This window comes from Nannospalax galili, unplaced genomic scaffold (genome assembly GCF_000622305.1).
Source record: "Nannospalax galili isolate Female #2095 unplaced genomic scaffold, S.galili_v1.0 scaffold161, whole genome shotgun sequence".
Lineage (NCBI taxonomy): Eukaryota > Metazoa > Chordata > Mammalia > Rodentia > Spalacidae > Nannospalax > Nannospalax galili.
Genome location: NW_008348586.1, coordinates 4,565,528 through 4,585,732, shown reverse-complemented (window position 1 = coordinate 4,585,732; position 20,205 = coordinate 4,565,528). Strand labels below are relative to the sequence as shown.

Below are 20,205 nucleotides of genomic sequence, written 5' to 3'. Positions count from 1 at the left end.
AAAAAAAAATTTTAGGACTGGCAATTTGGCTTAGTGGGCAAAGGCGCTTACCTCCACATACGAACACCCAAGTTCAAGCCCGAGGACCCACATGGGAGAGAGAATGGACTCCTGCAGTTGTTCTCTGACCTCCTCATGCATGTACCCAGTGTGGCACTCATGTATACATACACACACACACACACACACACACACACACACACAGAAAATATAATTTTAAATTTTAATCTAGGGGCTTGGAGGGGTGACTCAGCAGTGAAGAGCACTGGCTGATATTGCAGAGGACCTGGGTTTGGTTCCCAACACCCACATGGCAGCTAGCAACCATAACAGCATACTTCAGTTCCAGGGAATCTGACCCCCTCTTCTGGCCTCTGCAAGCATGGTACAACACAGGTGCACTTCCATACATGCAGGCAAAGCACTCATACACATAAAAAATAAAAATTAAAGGGGCTAGAGAGATGGCTCAATGGTTAAGAACTGACTGTTCTTGCAGAAGACCCGGGTTCGAATCCCAGCATCCATATGACAGCTAACGACTGTCCGTAACTCCAGTCCCAGGGGACCCGACAGTCTCTTCTGTCCTCTGCTGGCATTGCATGACACAGGTGCACTTACTTACATGCAGGAAATACACACATACACATAAAAATAAGTAAAATATTTTTAAAAAATAAATAAAAATTAAAAATAAATGTTTAATTTTATCAGAGGTACATGGCTTGCCTAACATATACAGGGCCCTAAGTTCCATGCCCTTATTTTTATTTTAAATATAACTCGGGTTCCAGAGGATCTGTTACCTTCTGGCCTCCATGGCCTTGCACAACATGGATATGGATGTACTTACATACATGTGGGCAAAACACTCATGCACATAAAATGTAAAAATAAATTTTTTAAAATTTTGAGGAGAATGAAAAGATGAAGTTGAGACTGAAAGAAAAACAATCCCCCCAACAAGTACAGCTAATGAAGAACTAGCCTCCAAAAGACACAGAGAACACTTACGGCACCACAGCGAGAAAATGAACAACCTCAGTCAGAAACAGAGAAAGTGTGGATACAGCCCTGCTAAAGGAGACACACAGGTGGAAATGAGTGTGTGAAAAGATGCAGGAAAGATTCATCCTTAGGAAACTGCGTGCTGAGGCAGTGAGATGCCATCACCATCCATCCGCTGGAATGTCTAGGAAACACTGAGAGCTGGTGCTGCAGAGCAACAGAAATGCTCATCTTTGCTCACGGTGTAGCCAGTTTGGAAGGTGGTTTGGCAGTTTCTTACTAAGCTAAACACACACCATATGCTCTAACGGCTATACGTCTACGTATTATCCAAGGGAATTAAAAACATCATCCTATCCAAAAATAAAACTACAAGTGAGCCGGGTGTGGTGGCGCACGCCTTTAAGGCGGATCTCTGTGAGTTCAAGGCCAGCCTAGTCTACATAGTGAGTTCCAGGACAGCCGAAAAAAAAACAAAAAAAAAAAACTGCAAGTGAATGTTCATACCAGCTTTATCCAAAATGCTCTAAACTTAGAAACAACTGAGATGCCCTTTGATAGGTGACTGGATAGACTATGGCGCTGTCATACAATGTGCTATCACTCAATAATGAAAAATAAGCTATCAGGCTACTAAAGGATTTAGAGGAATCTTAAATGCATAGTGGTAAGTGAAGAAAGCCCATGTGTTAAGGCTCCATGCTGTATGAATCCAACCATTCAATATTCTTCAGAGGCTAAAACCATGGAGACAGTGAAATGAGTGGTTGCCAGGGGTGTGGTTAGGAGGGAGGGAGAAATGGACCACCGAGCACAGGGGATTTTAAAGACAGCGAAACTATCTTCTGTGTGGTACTGTGATGGAGGATGCCTGTCATCACATATTTGTCAAAACCCACAGAATGAACAATGCAAAGATTGAAGGGGCCCTCATGTGAACTATAGACTTTAGTCAATGACTGTATCAACATTGAATTATCAACCATAACAAAGGTTCCACTCCAACGCAAGATATTAGTAACAGAACTGTGTGTGTGTAGGGAAAAGGGAATTCTCTGTACTTTCTGCTCAACTTTTCTGTAATCCTAAAACTAGTCTAAAAGTAAAATCTATTAACATAAAAGGAACAATGTATATAAAAAAAGAACAAGGTATAATTTCTTATTTCTAGTCTGAGTCATTAGGCAATAATTCTATTGAGTTTCCAAGGAGCTTTTGTTTGAAGTATGTCTGTAGGAAAAAAATCTTTATTTCACTTTTCTAATCCCAGTTATTATGTGTTACATATTAAAGATAATTTTACTTTTAAATTTTAAAATTACATTTATTTACTTAATGTATGTGTGCATGCATGCTCACATCATGGCACACACATCAGAGGACAGTTTTGGGGGGTTGGTTCTCGTCTTCTACCATATGAGTCCCAAGGATCAAACTCATGTCATCAGGCTTAATAGCAAGCACCTTTATCCAGAGTCATATTGCTGGCCCTAAAGATAATTTTTATATATTTTATTTATTTTTTTATTTTATGTGTATATTGTCTGCATGTCATGCAATGCCTGCGGAGGTCAGAAGAGGGTATCAGATCCCCTGGAACTGAAGTTACCAATGGCAATTAGCTGTCATGTGGGTGCTGGGAATTGAACCTGGGTCCTCTGCAAGAGGTGCTCTCAGTGTTCTTAACTGTTAGGCCATCTCTCCAGCCCCGCTAAAGATAATTTTAAAGACACAAAGGAGCCTAAGTATGGTGGTACATGCCTAGAATCCCAGCATTTTGGAAGGGAGGCAGATGGATCAAGAGGTCAAGTGCATCCTGCGTTATATGAGACCCTGTTTCAAAAATAAATGAATGAATAAATAAATATACAAAAGGATAAAGAAAAAGATAATGGTAAACTTTTTTTTCAGAAAATAGGTATTGATGTTGAATTTATAAAATAATTATAATCTGCGCAAGCACAATAAAACTTCTTACTAATCCCTCAGATTGACACTCTAGACAACCATTTAGAATGCTCCGATGGGAGAGTCTTACTGTCCATTCAGTCTTATTTTCTTTCTTTTACAGACACTCACAAATTCAGGGGAAGTTTGTATTTGGTCGATAGAAGATTGCACTTGTGCAAGCAAGATTTCACTGAGAACTCCAGTAAGTGTACCTGATAGCTTGCTGTTTAGAACATGGATTCTAATTGTATCCAGCTTTCTATATTCAGATTTCAATGTTCTGTGGAAACCCTCACTACTGAATTTTTCACCTTACAGATTTAGAGTTTAAGAAGCTCATATAGCACTCGGGAGGCAGAGGCAGGTGGATGTCTGTGAGTTCGAGTCTAGTCTGGTCTACATAGAGAGTTCCAGGCCAGCTGGGACTACAGGGAGACCCTGTCTTAAAAATACCAAAAAAAAAAAGAAAAGAAGGAAACCTCTCACAGTGGGAGCAGCAGGAGTTTCTCCTTCTAGAGGCCTTAACAAATATCTTCTAAGAAACTGTTAGTCCCTGTGGATAAGAGAATGACAAATACTAATTGATATAAGCTCAGCCCTGAGCTTCATTCCCATGAGCCCTAAGCTTATGGGAAGTTGGTGTCTCAGTGGATAATCAAGATGTTTTCTAGAAGGAAGTTGTCTGGCTAGCAAACCATAGCAGCCCACATCACCTTCCTCAGTGTGATGCCAGTACATCTACCAAATTCACAATACATTTTGCACAAAATAATGTGGAGAACTGTAAAGGCCCAACAATAATAATGTTGGGTGTTTTTTTTTTCTATTATAATTTGTTGCATTAATAGTTCTTGATGAGCTGTGGATTTAGTAGATAGGGAAGTTATAATCCTTTCCTCTTATAAATTAAAAATCTCAATTATAGGGTCTAGAGAGAAGATTCAGTGGCTAAGAGCACTCACTACTCTTGCAGAGGCCCCAGGTTCAGTTCCCAGCACCCACATGGCAGTACCAACCATCTGTAACTCCAGTTCCAGGGGATCTGACACCCTCTTCTGGTCTCTGTGGGAACTGCATGCACATAGTGTGCACGTATATACATGCAGTCAAAACACTCATATAAATAAAAAAATAAGTAAATAAAAATCTCAGTTATAAAAGACTAAGTACTTACCTTATATAATAATATAACAAGATATACAAAATAAATGATACCCTCCCCCAAAAGTAACAATAAAAATTCTTGTCTAAAAGAGCATGACATTTCCAATACTCCATAATCAGTGTGACAAAGGCATATGTGTGTCAATTCTGTTAAAATTTCTAAAGCTAGAAGAGATACATCAATCTGATAACATTTCTTTTTACAGTTGATAGACAAGTAAGTGTCTAACAATACCCCTGGGGGCCTGTAGAACCAGGACTTACCTTGTTCTTCTTTGACAAGGAAGGGTACAGCCACCATCAGGAGGCCTTGCCAACAACTTTCACTGAGCTCCAAGCCAGGCCTGGTACATGCTAGTGATTCAGCTTGTGCCGGGAAGAGACATGGCTCTTTCCTTACTGAAGGATTCCACTGACCTACAGAGAAATGATCACTGGACATGGCTGGTGATGCTGAGGCCAGAGCACTCTCCCTGTTCCACAACTGTTTCCTGTGAACATTTTAGGCAGTGGTTGCCAGGGAGTCCAGTCTAGCACCACCATGCCTAGATGCCCAAAGTGCAGCAGCTTCCCTTGATGATGCCTTTGAGGGGACATAAGATTTCCTTGGCTACTGCTGTTTAAAGTATCTCACTATTGCTCTAAAATGGAGCGTTTCAATGTATTATTTTGAGAGCATAACACACACACACACACACACACACACACACACACACACACACACATACACACATACACGCCTCAGAGGCCCCATAACAAAAGCCCACTCAAAAGAGCTGGGGAGATAGCTCAGCAAATAAAAAGCTTGTCATACAATCACAAAGAGCAAAGACCAGAACTTGGATTCCCAGCTCCTATATAATTGCTAGGCAGGTGTGGTGGCACCATCCCCTCCAACCGCCCAAATCTAGTGGATGGGAGGCAGACATACATGGGAGGCAAGATGCCTAGCCAGACTAACCAAACCGCAATCTCTGGGTTCAAGTGAGAAACTCTGACTCAATATATAAGGTGGAGAACAATTGAGGAAGACACATGATGTCAGCCTCTGGCCTCCTCCACACACACATACACATGTGCACATGCACCCACATATATGTACCCACATACAAGTGGATATGCATATACACATGCATGCATACCACACACACACACACACACACACACACACACACACACGCACACGCACTGAGTTGGAAGACTGCTGTGCTCTGATGAACTAGAACCCTTGAGTGCTCATCGGCACACCTTCACCCACTGTAATTTTCTCTCTCTTATCCATCTTTCTCCTTAGAGCAGTGGGCAAATCTCCAGGTTGCTTGCCCTATTTTCTCTCTCAAACTCCAATAAAATTGTGCTTGAGTTTGAGTTCAATTTTAAATGCTTTCATATATGAGACTTAGAATCTACAGATGGGCCCTTGTGTCCCCCTGTGACACTATAGTTTTAAAAAAAAAGATTTTTTATTCTATAATTCCAATTTTAGGATTAAAAAATACAATGTGCAGATTCCTGTCATTTATGCAATTGGTTAGCCCGGGAGTGTTGAGGTTCTGATCGTAACTGTGTACCGTAGCAAACTTGCCACTCATTCTGCAGGCTTTTCCAAAAATTGGGGCAGAAGTGGGCTGAGAATGGAATCCGGGCCTGGAGCCTAAGACCAGTCTTTCCAGTCCTGAGCTACATGCCCAACCCAGTAGGTTTCTTGTGTAAAGCACGCTTCATTTTCTTGGGTTTATCTTAAACAGTCAACAACTCTGGCCTGCTCACCTTCCTCCTCATCGGCTGTCGTGGGGACTGTGGACGGCTGGGTGCATTTCCTGGACATCCTTGAGGTGGAGTCACCTCAGGTGATTCACAAGACCTTCCTCTCCCGGTCGCCCATACAGATCTTGAGGTAAGCATGCCCCACTCTGGCAACGTCATGGTCAAGACTGTCTATGGAGGACTCTGGGGAAGTCATGGTTTTTCAGTTTTATACATTTTCATTTATTCTGAGCATTAATACATTCACTTTTTCTGTGTCTGTTAAAATTATGTGATTTCTGTCCTTAAGTCTGTTTACATGTATTATTAATTGAGCTGCATATGTTGAATCTACCTTGTATCCTTGGGATGAAACCAATTTATTCATGAAGTCTAAGCTTTCTGGCTGAGGTCTGCAGCTTCTTCCACAGTAGGGACGCATGCCCCATTCCCAGATCCTTGTTCTGAACCGAGTCTTGAGTATGCCTCTTCTTTTTCAGACCAACCTCTTCTTTGATTTCTATCTTTCCATTTTTTTCTATTTTGAGGAACTCATAGAAATATTTCACTAAACTCTTCCCATTCTGTCAGGTAGCATTTATTAGACACTGAAATGTCACATCCATCACTAGTTCATTTGAGAATTGCTTATTTCCACTTGAAACACCAAGAAAACTCTACCAATTATACTCCTTTATATTGAAAACAGTCTTTCCCAAGCTGCTTATTGTTTATTTGTTTGGTTTTTGTTTGGCTTTGTTGCGGTGCTTAGGATTGAAGCCAGGGTCTTATGTATGCCTGGCAAGCATGCTACCACTGAGTGTTTTTTATTGTGCATTTATAAGTTGAAATTTGGAACAGCTGCATGTAATATAAAATAAATGATCACATCTACATGTAGATGTAGTCCTTTCTAAGATCACAGAATATTTAAAATCATAAACCATAGGGGTGGGGATGTAGCTTAGTGATAGGTAGCCTGCCTTACATGTACAAGAGCCTCAGCTCCATCCCAGCACCACAAAGGATAACAAAATTAAAAATTGCAAACTGTAAGAACTTCTAACCACTGATTTTTCCTTTTCTAGTTATGACCAGCAAGGAATATATCTGTTAGCCGGAAACGCAGAAGGCAACGTCTTTGTCTTCAATGCCAACCCTTCAAGCTCATTTCAGATTCTTGGATTCACTGGTATGCTATAAGATATGTATTCATTTAAAATATAGATTATTTTACACCAAAGAATTTAAAGTTATGAAAATTAAATTATAATAAAACAATTATTCATGTCATTTTTTCTGAAGAGGAAACATTTAAGTAACACTTAAATTCCCATGTTATATTGAGAGGAATTTGGGGTATTAGAGTTGTCTGATATGTAATTCATGCTAAAAAAAATCACGTATCAATTTTTTAATTAGTGAAATATTTAAGAATTACCAGAGGAAGGGGGTGATTTCTTTCTGAAATATTTTTAAAAATACTGACTTCAAGCCGGGCGTGGTGGAGCACGCCTGTAGTCCCAGTACTTCGGAGGCAGAGGCAGGCAGATCTCTGTGAGTTCAAGGCCAGCCTGGTCTCCATAGTGAGTTCCAGGGCAGCTGGGGCTAAAGGGAGACCCTGCTTCAAAAAGACAAAAAAAAAATACTGACTTCTATCTCAAAATTAATTTTCCCTCTATACCTTTAGTTCCAAAACTATGTGTTATATATGTTTTCTCCAAGATATATTTATAAATCCGTTCATTGACCACTAAAAATGACTAAGTGCCTACTAGATCCAAAGTGTTGATTGTAGGCCTGATGGGGATGAAAAGGCCAAGGAGACAATGCAGGGCAGGAGGACCAAGCAGAATGCCATGTGGTTTCTCCAGATAAGAGATAAGTAGGGAGGGTGAAGGTGTCATGAGGTGCCAAAGCCTAAGGGGGAATTTTCCAAGGGGAAGTAAGATTTAGAAATTTTCATGGGTGTGTGATGAGGCATATCAGTATTACAGCTCAAGACTTTTTTTTTTTAAGTCTGATGTAAGTCAGCGCTCAAAAGCTCTGGAAACCAGTAAGCTTTTCATTTTGGAAATCTTTAGCATTAGTTTAGAAATAGAGATAGTTCATGTCTTTAGTGATAGAATTCTCAACAATATAGAAGCTAATGATGTGGCCCAAGAAGAGAGTAGAAGCAAACCTAATGCCTCTGGAGCCAAACAAGCTATGCAAAGATCTGTAAGTAAGATGGTGTGGTAGAGCCTGTGGCTGATCTCAGAGCAGAAGCATTTTCTACCTGAATATTCCAGTTTTTGACTATGTTGTTGCCAGCAGGTGGGAGGGGAGAAGCTGGGAACAAGACCAGTCCACATTTCTCACTGAAGCCATGGGCAGAGGAATAAGAAACACTGAAGAAAACCAAGGGTGTTCCAAGTAGTGAGGGACCTGGATCATCCCCTCCAGAAAGAGCTTGCAGAGGACAAGCCAGAGTTCAAGTTCAGATAGTGACCAAAGTGCGACTGGGGCAGGCTCGGGCGGCTCTCCAGTTTGCCAATCAGCAGATGTTCCCTGAAAGACAGAGGTCATGGAGGGAATTAAGATGAGAAAATGAAGTCAGAATGTGGCAAGACAACTTCAGAAAATTTGCGGAGAAGGAAAGAGATATCCGATAACTGTCAAGGGCGAGGAAAGTTGAAGTAAGGTCCCTAGCTGAGGATTAGGACCTCTTGCGGGAAGAAGATGAGCCAAAGAGATATCAGAAGATGAAAAGTGGTAATTAATGGCGCATTGTCAGAATGGGCTCAAATCACAGATGGGACCTGAGATGACCCCTGAATCACATCAATGCCAGAAAATGCAGGGGGAGGATGGAAACAAATAGAAAAGAAAAGAAAAAAGTAGAAGAGAAGATAGGATGGGAGGGGATGAGAGGAGAGGAAAAGGGAGGGGAGGGGAGGGGAGAGGAGGAAACAGTGAAATTCAGGACAAGGACATTGAGACTGAGTTTCTGTGCGATGTCCCGATCTCCATGGTTAATAAAGGTGGAAGGCAAGCTCTGATTCCTTTGGGGGCGGGGCTCTGATTCCTTTGGGGGGGGGCTAAGAAAGCAGTAGTATCATGCAGTGTCAAGTGAGGGGTACATGTGGAATGGACTCGTTCCAGGCTCCAAGTATAGCACCATTTGCTAAGGTCAGATGAGCTAGATTTCCCAAGAGGCAGGTATATTTCAACCACATCTGTAATCTCTTAACCACAGATACAAAGAACATTGATGCCTTAGTTCACCCAGTGTGCTGGATAGCTTTAGTGTCAACTTGACCCACCTGGGTTGAGGGAGCCCCAATTGGGAAATTGCCTCCATTGGACTGGCCTGTGGCCATGTCTGTGGGGCATCTTCTTGATTGTTGAGTGATGTGGGAGGACCCAGCCCACTGTGGGTGGTGCCACCCATGAACAGGTGGGCCTATGTTATATAAGAAAGCAGATTGGCCCCCCCCCGGGGGGGGCGGGGATAGAGGAGCAAGCTAGTAAGCAGGGTTCCTCCATGGCCTGTGCTCCAGCTCCTGCCTCCAGGTTCCTGCCCTGAGTTCCTACCTTGGACTCCTTGATGAACTGTGACCTGGGAGATGTAAGATAAAATAAACCCTTTCCTCCCCAAGTTGGTATTGGTCAGAGTGTTTTGTCACAGCAATGGAGAAACAAACCAGGACACCCAGTATAAGAGCCAGGGACTGGCCAGCATGCTGTGTACAATCCTGGCAGATTCTGGAAGGGACCCCTTTTGGGAAAGAAGTGGGGTCACACCCAGCTGGCTGGAATCTGCCTATTCACACATCTAATCAGGAAAAGAAAAACCCATCAGTTCATCAAAAATGTCCCATCACTTATGTTTAAAGGTCACTTTAAAAATCAGCAAATAATTTTTGCTACTAGGGATTGAATGAAGAATAGTGTCTCCATGTTGAGACACCAAAATACAGCTTGATATGTGTGTCACTCCAGATAACAACCACCGAATTAATTAACAAAAGAAACTGTTAAGAATTGGAAAAAATATAGTGTCTCTTCTGATATTTAGAATGGCAGAAGCATGCCATGCCCACTTGTGGTGTCAATTTCCATGTCTTTCAGAGGCAAACAAAGACATTCTGCAGATTTCCACATCGTGTTGCCCGGAAGCAGAAATCGTGGAAGTGCTGGTGCTTTCCCCTCTTGTGGAAACAGGAAGAAGCAGACTGGAGTACTTTACCCTGCCCAAAGCGCTACTACAAGGTAAAGAAAACCAAGCAGCCCTGCCTGTCCTTGGCTCAGATGAGTTGTTGCTATGATTATTTCCTGCTTTGGTTTGGTTTTCTTTGGATGATAGCCCTTATTTCTCTTAGATGTGAAGAGGTTAAATATCCTTGGTACATTTTTACAAATTAATACCTGCATGACTGCTAAGCAATTTGAAACTTGGATTTGCGAATCAAAATTTTTGTTGTTTTGAGAGAAAAGAAATAGGATCAATAACCATGCCAAATTGATCTGTCATTTCTGTGATGGCTCTTGTTTTGTACTTTTAAGCACACAGTAAATTCAGGTCATTTATAGTGTAGTTGCCATCACTGATAAAATTATAAAGCAAGCTTATTGGAGTAAAAGGCATGAGAAAACAGATATTCTTTTTGTCTCAAATCACAAATTTATCTGGCTAGCAATTTTGCAAATATAGAATTATAGAATATAAGAGTAAACCTCAAAATACTTTTAAAAAATATTTTATTTTTATTTTATGTGTATGAGTGCATTGCCTGCATGTGAGTGCACCCGTGTCGTGCAATGACACGGAGGTCAGAAGAGGGCTTTGGATTCCCCTGGAACTGGAGTTAAGGATGGTTTGTAGCTGCCATGTGGGTGCTGGGACTTGAACCCAGATCCTCTGCAAGAGCAGTCAGTGCTCTCAACCACTGAGCCATCTCTCTAGCCCCAATACTTTTATGTTTCGATTAAAAATCTTTAGCCAGCGATGGTGGCTCATCTCTGTAATCAAAGCACTTGGGAGGCTGAGGCAAGAGGATCACTGCAAATTCAAGGCCAGCCTGAGCTACGAAGTACACCTGTGTCAAAAAGTTAAAAAATTGAATTTTGATATCACAAATTTATTTTAATAATATATCTTTAAGTAAATTTATGAAATTAAAACCTACAAAATACAGTTTATTTACTGTAAGTCTTAAGTTTATCTAATTGATTTTTGGTGTTGGAGGGCGGGTCGAGACGGAGCCTCCCTGTAGCCCCAGCTGGCCTGGAACTTGTTAAGTAGACCAGGATGGCCTCAATTTCACAGAGATCCACCTGTCTGCCTCCCAAGTGCTGGGATTAAAGGTGTATGCCACCATGCCTGGCAAGTTTCTCTAATTGAGATAACTTTATTAATAGTTATTAGTTGTTTTAACATTATTTTTATCACAGCAGGGCCTCTACAATATTAACCAAGTGTCTAAAATTTTTATTTTGCATTTCATAACAGTTCATAATGATTTTAAGAAGTAAAATCTCAGGTACAAGAGCTCTTTCTTCTTCCCCTAATCTCACAGTTTCTGAAGCATTTTGCGATGAAAGAGGAAGACTGAGAGATGAATTAATTCGTAAGTTCCTGTATGAGATGGAGCACATGCTGTCCTCTGCCGTCCTGGACTTTCAACACAACCGAATATATGGCTTCTGCAGTCAAGTGCCTTACATCTGTAGCTATATTATTCCTGAAAAAGTATGCCAACCTTAAGCGTGATCAGGATTGACATTGTATTAATTATACATGACCCTCTTGACTGCCATAGCAAGACAATTCAGTTAGCAAATGGCTTTACCATATTGACACAATTCCCTTCAATTAGAAGCACTAGCGTTCCTGGTTAATCTGTCTTGAAATACATTTGAATAATCTCACACTTATGCCATATACATTGTACTTGTCCGATAAACATGCAAAAGGCATAGTTCAGTGCCTTTAAAGCAATTGAGTATTAAATTTGTTCCGTAGATGCCAGTGGCTATGGGATAGATGATTTTCAGTGGAACTTTGCACCTGGGCCCTAAGTAAAATTGCACAAAATAATTAAACCACGTTTCTGACATGCTTCATGACCTCACTCCTCAAACATCTTCCGTAGCATGCTCCGCCTGCTGCACACACCTGTCCAGTGTCACCCTTCTTGCTATCCCCTGGCCACTCAGTATCCCACTGAATACCATCTTCAGATCCCCGGGAGAGAATCTACCACCATGCTTCCCTAATGCTTATCTCCCAGAGTAGCTGGTGTTAGACATAGAAATTAAGAAAAAGAAAAGCTAATTTGTGGGAAGGGGGATTCCTGAGAAGTGTCACAGAAGGAGCAGTGTTTGAACTGGACTTTGAAGGACAGGTCATACTTAGACTCGGAAAAATAATGTGCGCAGTCAGTCTGAAGGGCAGAGTGCTGTTGGAGGGAGGGGAAGCAGGGCTGAAGGGGGTGGAGCTGAGCAGATATTTCAGACAAAAGTAAGGACAGGGCTGAGGGTTGGAGGTAGGAATGGTTGAGACAGGAAGGGAAGATAGTGACAGCTTCTATTTTTATTTGATTCGGGCATGAGGATAGAGGAAAATGATTACTAAAAACAAAGATTGTCAGTGTAGGCTGGGGTCCTTAATGGTAGGATGACACATACAGAAGCCATTCCTGGGCTGCGTCGTAGGTTAGTAATAAGAGTATTTGCTCATCGTGTGCAGAGCCCTGAGTTTCATCCCAACGTTGACTTTAAAAAATTTTTAAAAAGCTATACCTTGGCTGGCCAACACCAGCTTTTATTTGATATAGATGTGCTACCCGGTGTTCCCTCTATCCCGTACTGGTTCATTTCAAAGAACAGCATTTTCAGATTTCAGTCTGACCACATCATAACACGCATCTGCATACCCCAAGTTGCTGCTGGCCTGATCTCCATAATGTGGTTCTTTGCTTTGATTGGCAGGACCATGTTGGTGCTTGTATACTTAAGCCACACCAAAAGGTGCAAAGCAAACAGTATGGACCTGGGATGCTCTACATGTCTTCACATGGCTTATGGCTCCTGACAGTAGCTAAATGTGGATTTCTCTGTATCCGAGATATTTACACTTTGGTAAGGTCCTTTTTTAAAATTTATTTTTATTTTATGTGTATGCGTGTATTGCCTGCATGTATGTGAGTACACCCATGTCGTGCAATGCCATGGAGGTCAGAAGAGGACTTCGGATTCCCCTGGAACTGGAGTTAAGGACGGTTCACAGCTGCCATATGGGTGCCGGGAATTGAACCAGGGTCCTCTGCAAGAGCAGTCAGTGCTCTTAACCACTGAGCTATCCCTCTAGCCCCAGTAAGCTCCTTTTTTAACAACAACAAAAAAATGTATGGGACAAGGCCTGCAGAGATGGCCTTAAAAGTGCTTGCAGATAACCAAAGTTCAGTTCCCAGCAGCCACCCTGGGTGGTTCACAAATGCCTCCAACTCCAGCTCCAGGGAGATCCAACACCTCTGGCCCCCACACACATCTGCACTCACATGTACATACTCTCCCCCACACATATACATAAATTTTAAAAGTAATAAAAAATTTTAAACATATGGAGCATGTATACAGATTTCAGAGAAGGAACAAAAACCTGTAGAAAAGAACTCAGAACTTCCTTAAGTAAATTGACCCAACTTAAAAAAAAAACTCACTGGTAACATTAATGATTTTAACATTTTTGTCACTGGTTTGACTCTCTAGAGGAAGAAATCCCACTCAGTAGAGCGAGAGAAGCAAATAGAGCACTGGGCAGGGCACTGAGGATGAGCTCCAGGCCAGCTCCCTCATCAACTAGCCGTGTGTCTACACTGGTTATCTGTACTATTAAATTTGGTCAGTGATTCTCACCCAATTTTCTACTCTCCACACACATACCTGAAGCATCACACCACCCATATGACACTCTCATGTGCCCCCCCATACCTGGTGCCTAGTGACCATATGCCAATTCCTTTAGTTTCATCTAGAAGAACGTGTCTTTGGACAAATGTAATATTGTTCTATAGGAAAAGTGTGAATCTTTTAAAGATTGGGGTTCTTTTTTCTTTGTGTGTGAGTCTGCATGTTTGAGTGTACATGCTGTGGACCCACATGTGCCATAGCACCTGCTTGCATGGAGGTAAGAGGACAGCCTTAGCGTGTTAGTCCTCATCGTTCTACCTTTGTTGAGACAGTCTTGGCACCTGTGTATGCCAGGCTATCTGGCCCATGAACTATATGCTGCCCTATCTGGCCTTTACATGTGTCTGAGGATTTGAACTTGGCTCATCAGGCTCCCACAGTAAGCACTTATCCCCCCTCCCCTGACCCCCATCTAGAAAGTGAATGATTTACAAACTATGCTGCAATGTCTGCAGTACAGTGCAGCTGATAGTAGCCCAACATGGCAAGGCATCAGAGCTGTTCTGGATGGTTCTATTACCTATGCATAGCATCTCATAGATGAAGCTGTTCATGGAAACATTGTAAAAATAACCTGGTTTTTCATGCACAGAGGACTAGGTAAATAAATACACTATGGTACAGAATCAACACATAAAAAACATGGAATATTGTACATCTGTGATACAAAATAGGGAGCTCCGTATATAACAATGTGGAAAGAACTCCAAGATATGTGAATTGCTAAGTGGAAGAGCAAGGTACACAATATACATTTGGTACAAGTTATGTAAAAAATATATTTGCATAAAATTTACATATATACAAAATTTTCTGAAGGTTACTAGTGGTACTAGCTACATTCATTGCTTTTGAAGGAACAATTAGGGCATGGGAACAGAAAAGATTTCAAGGCAGGCTCTTTGGGAGTTCTTAAATCTTGAGCTATCTAAATGTATTGTCTATTCAAAAAGGTGAATGGAAAGACAGCAGTCTTAAATACCAGAGTGAAAGCAGTCAGTTTAAACTGTCGCATCAGTGATGTCTTGTTTGGCTTGCTTACTTGGTTTAATTAGCTTCCCCAAGGCATGTTATCTTCCCTCTCCAAGCTTCCTGTTACCTCTTCTCACACTCAGCTGCTTTGCACATAATGGACCCTGTCCGATTCCTAAGGGCTTTTGAATTTTGCTCACTTAAAGTCCCTCCCCTAACTCCCCAGACTTCAGCAGGTGCACTGACTTCTCTGTGCCCTGTCTCCTGGTTTAAGCCAGTGCTATACTCCCTCTCCTTCCACACTACACAAAGTAGTGGGAAAACAAATCAATACTGGTTTGAACTAGAGATTTTAATTGTTGTGCATTATCAAGAACTATTTCCATAACAAAAAAGCTATTAGCAAGTAGGAGTTACCCACAAACAAAAGTGCATGTAACCATGTTAGAAAAGTCATGTTGTAGAATTGCATCTATAATTTCTCTACTTTGTTCCTAAAACTATTAAGGAATCATTTGTGCGGTGTAGGAGTCATTCTCACCAGGGGCATGGGATTCAGTCTGTGAAAATTTCCATGGATGGACAGAACATTCTGGTGAATGGCACAGATGATGGCACCCTTGTCCACCTAAAATGGAAGTATGTACAGTGCACAGTAAAAAATGTCATGTATACAGTGTTTTAAAATATAGAATTTATTGGTATTTAAGGCCAACATATCAAGAGACAGCTGCTATTGAGAAGATAAACTGTTATACTCACAGATCCAAGAGGAGGGGCCATATCAGACTTTGGGAACCACAGGAAGCACCAGGGTAGATGAGGAAGCTGGGGGAGTGGAAAGAAACAGGGGCAGGAGCCATGGTTTCCAATGAAAGGATTGGGCAGGCTAGAATGGGCTGGGTTGTATAAGATCATCAAGTTCCAGGCATAGAGATTACCCCTGTCTAGGACTTGGCTCTGGGGCTGCTAAGGCAGAGAACTCATGATCCTGAGTGTGAGAGCCCCCCACACCCCTCAAGGTAATATTCAGTCCTGGGAGGGGTGGTTGGCAAGGTGACACACAAAAGACAGCCTGGACTTGAAATGTCTTTTAAAAGATTTTTTTTTATATTTTATACGTGTGAATGTTTTGCCTGAATGCATGTAAGCATACCTATGCATGCAATGCCTGTGGAGGCCAGATGAAGACATTGGATCCCCTGCAACTGGAGTTACAGGTGGTTGTTAGCAGCCATGTGGGTGCTGGGATCTGAATCTAGGTCCTTTGCAAGAGCAGTCAGTACTCTTAACTGATGAGCCATCGCTCTTGCCTCTTAAAAGCTGTCTTGCTCAATCTGCTGCTGCACATCACTTATATTCTGACAGCAGTAATATTAAAACAACAATGAAACATAGCCTTTCTTGGTGACATGGAGAAAATTTTCAATACTGTGGAAATTTTGTATCATAATAATTCAGATAACCACTTATTTCGAGGACTTGTTTGAAGACTGCATCATCATGCCCATTTTATACATGGAATCCTGAGTAAAATATAAACTTGTGCCTTATTAAATTAGTCCTAACATACATACCCTTACAGTCAGAGAACAAATAGCATCTCAGGCAACAGCAAACAAGGGCAAGAGCCCTATTTATAGAAGTAAAGATACGTTCAACCATCGGTAGTTACCTGAACTCCACTTTAAACATAGTTATGTTTGAAACCTTGATCAAGGACTTATGAGCTTGTGACCTTACGCTTCTGACAATACCACTAAGCTATCTGTACCAATATTCCTCAAGGTTGGGGTCTGGAGCTTCTGTGAACTTGTTGCATGTGCTTATCTGGGGCCATCCATTCTGCCTGCATCAGAATGTCTACAGATAAGCCTAGGAATGTGTTTTCCCAGCATCTCCCAGTTATGTTAACCTGTGCCTCAAGTTCACGATGCCCTGTTGTATTGGATAGAAGTAACCCTTTGAAGTGGACCATAGGGGCTAAATGTAATAATGAGCTCATGTGTGTGAAGCAGTGCAGTGTTTCACAGCATGGTACATTCTTGAGGCTCAGTTGGAGAAGTAGCTTTTCCGTGTGGTGGCCAAAGGCCATGCTGGGTGAGGGTACAAGGCAACATGAAGAGAGATCACCCAAGAAAGATCATGAGCTTCTGAGAAGTCAAGACCTAATAACTAAAGGGCATGGTGGAGAATTAGCCCATACTTCTTTGTATAATTACCTGGAAATAATACTACTAAATGTGATATTTTCTTGTGACTGTATATGTGTTTTTTTTCTTTTTATTAATATAGGCAACTTGGATCAAACTTAGCAAATGACATCCTTGACTATTGCCAGCAGCTATTATCGGTGATAAGCAGCACTTCCAGAAGAGAGAATGATTATTTAACTATATTAAGACAGTCCCCGGAAATGGGACGGGAAGCTGAACAACACCCCACTGAATCCAATGTAGCTATCATCCTTTCTTGCTCTTTCTTTATAAAGCACATAGAAGTTTTCGGTTTATAGTTTTCTTTAAGCACATATTTAATTTTATTTCGCCTTTTCCAGGTGTCCTGTGATTTCTAAAATAGAACTATGTCTTAGAGAAAACATTCAGCTTTTCTTAAAGTGGTCACAAATATTACATCTTAAATCTCATTTAAACCATAGTATAAGATGTGGGCTTGCTCAGAAAAAAAGCATCTACCAATATCAATCATTGGTGAAAACAGTCTCTCATTTTCTTATCACATTCATGATTAAGGAAGTGTCTGGTTACAAAACAACATTTATTCACTAATTCAGCAAATACTTATTAGAAACCTACGAAGTGTTAGTCTGGGATAGATGGAACCATGAACAAGAGAGAAAAATTTCTGCTTTCATGGTGTTCCATGCTAATGGTAGTAACAGACAGATAGATAAATAAATGACAAGAAAAGATTTAATAGTGACAAATCCTATTCATGGAATGAGAACAAGCTGATATAATATTGTTTGTTGGGATCGCCTTTCCATAAGCTAAGATCTGAATTAAAAGAGCGTGCCTATTTGCAAAGAGATGGGCAGAGGCAAGAGGACTCAGGCCAAGGAGCAAAAAGCTTGGCATGTGACATGTGAAGGTGCAGAAGGCCTGTCCAGGTGGAGCGAGCAAGGAGGAAGTCGTCCTCACAGTGGAAAAGAGACCAGCGATGAAACAGAGTCTGGGTTTTATTTTGCATATGATGAGAACCTGTTAAAGCAAAGGACTGACAAGACCTCGTTTTCAGTTTTGTAGTCATCACTTGCAGCTCCACGGAGAGCATTTCCTGTAGGTGACAGAGTGGGAGCAGGGAGGCTCCTTGAGAGGTTATGGCATTGGGGGTTGCTATGGAGGGCACAAGTAATGGGTTCCAGGTTGGTTTCAGAGGCAGAACTGGTAGGACTCACCAAGAGATGGGAATAGAGGGAGAGGAAGACGATGACTTGTAGGCTTTTTTCTTTGAACAGCTGTGTAGAAGATGGCTGCCTGCATGGGGCTAGGATGGACACTGGGGACTCAGCATCCAAAGAAGAGGTTTAAGAAATTGACTTTAAAGCAATCGACTATAAGAGCCAGAGCCAGGGGAGGAGGTGCACGATCATAAGGAAACAGCATTACAGACTTGTGGGACGTTGTTTATATGAACTTACAGCAATAGTGACAGCATGCACAAGATCCACGTAAACTCAGACGAAAACGATAGAGTTGCATAGAATTGGGGAAATGGGCAGGAGGCCACAACTTTGGCAACGATTAGCAGCTGATCACAGTTGGGTGAGGGAGAGTCGATCTTTAAGGGAGTGATGCTAGACAGGCTGAACAAGTTCCAATCCAAAAACTCACACCAAGAAACAGCTGGGTACACAACAAAATAGGCCTTAACATATATGTATGACAAAATGTGTGAAGTCCTGTGGGCAGGCTGTGGGGGTGGTGCAGACTTGGGTGGAGGGGCTAAATATGATTTAAGATGTATGACATCCACAAAATTCAATAAAATCTTATTTAAGAAAAAACTAAGGAAGGCCATGATGCGAGAATGAATGGGGAGAAGGGACCAGGAGAGAGCTGCTTCTAGAAAGGCAGGAGAAAGTGCAGGAAGCATAAGAGAGTGTGGGGCGGCCAGCAAGGTCGCAGCAGCCCTAAGGTTGAGACACCGAGAAGTTTCCCACATCATTAGCCACAAAGAAGAGCTGGAAACTATTCAGTAGAGTGCATAAAAACCCCAAAGAGGAGACAAGAAGTAAGATGCAGAGCACAGATGGCAAGGCAGGCCTGGATGGGCAGGAACCGTGGTCTGCATTGCTGGGCCGAGCAAGGAGTGATTTGGCCGTGTTTCAATCTGTCATCACTTCTGTTTTTCTCAGCTACTTTCCCAGTCACTTGCAAAGTAGCCATTAATTTTAAGCAACATCAAGTGCTCTTATTACATGTGATGCTATATTACTAGGCTTTAGAACCTTTTTAAAAAAATTTCTGTGATGGCAGACATGCTGGAATTAAGCTTACATCTTAGGCAGACACATGTCTGGTGTTATTTTTTAAATATGACAGGTGTGAAGGGATTCAATGACGTTACATGAAGTAAGGTGAGAGAAGAATTGGATGAGTTTTTAACAAATATCTGTCTTCTAATCTTTCTCAGAATAACTTGAATTTAGATTCATCACAAGAGGAATTAGCCATCACTTATGAAAGAAAAGAAGTTCCATGGATTGAAAAAAAAAGTGACGAGGTATTTATAAATGCATGGGACAGGTTTGAAATAATACTCTGTGGTACAGCGGCTGCATTCAGTTCCTATGGAGGCCTACTAAGACTGTTGAAGGAGGCATTGTAAGAGGAATTTACCTGACAGCAAATAATTACACACCAAGCCTGACCCCATCTTCTAGATTAAATTATACACACTTTAAGAACTTCACTTAAACATGAAACCAAACAAAAGCATCCAGGAAAGCCAAAGCCAAGAATGACCTGGGATACCCCATTTTGGCATGAGTTTTGATGGATGCTTGTCTTAAAGGGGTGGGCTAGGAAAAGAAGGAATGAATGTCCTGACTTAAGACATTAGGAAGGTGCTGTGGGCAGCAAGCTGATGGTCATTTATGTCTGGATCCAGGCTGGTTGTTTAGTCTCACTCAAGTTCATGACCATTATGTTAGGTTTCCTTTGTCATATAATTGCTATTCATTACTTATTTTCTCTCCGTTGGTTGTATAAGGACATCAGTTTTTTTCTTATGAATGCCACTAGATTTAAACAAGGTATCATGGGGCATGATTTCATGGAGTTTTCTTTTTCCATTTTTCATGTGTGTGTATGTGTGTGTGTGTGTGTGTGTGTGTGTGTGTGTGTGTGTGTGTGCGCATGTTTTTGCGTGTGTGGGTGCGTGTAG

At 41.5% G+C, this 20,205-nt stretch overlaps 1 protein-coding gene across 8 annotated transcripts in view; it reads left to right on the top strand.

Moving 5' to 3' along the window:
* Positions 1-20,205, top strand: part of Cfap43 (cilia and flagella associated protein 43) — a 100,521-nt gene that overhangs the window by 39,319 nt on the left and 40,997 nt on the right. For all 8 annotated transcript variants that reach the window (XM_029569665.1, XM_029569669.1, XM_029569666.1 and 5 more), the window contains 9 exons: positions 3,080-3,160; positions 5,871-6,019; positions 6,957-7,060; positions 9,982-10,122; positions 11,430-11,602; positions 12,844-12,993; positions 15,305-15,435; positions 17,092-17,251; positions 19,453-19,542. In XM_029569665.1, the coding sequence (XP_029425525.1) occupies positions 3,080-3,160; positions 5,871-6,019; positions 6,957-7,060; positions 9,982-10,122; positions 11,430-11,602; positions 12,844-12,993; positions 15,305-15,435; positions 17,092-17,251; positions 19,453-19,542 (1,179 nt within the window). The remainder of the gene's footprint in view (positions 1-3,079; positions 3,161-5,870; positions 6,020-6,956; positions 7,061-9,981; positions 10,123-11,429; positions 11,603-12,843; positions 12,994-15,304; positions 15,436-17,091; positions 17,252-19,452; positions 19,543-20,205) is intronic.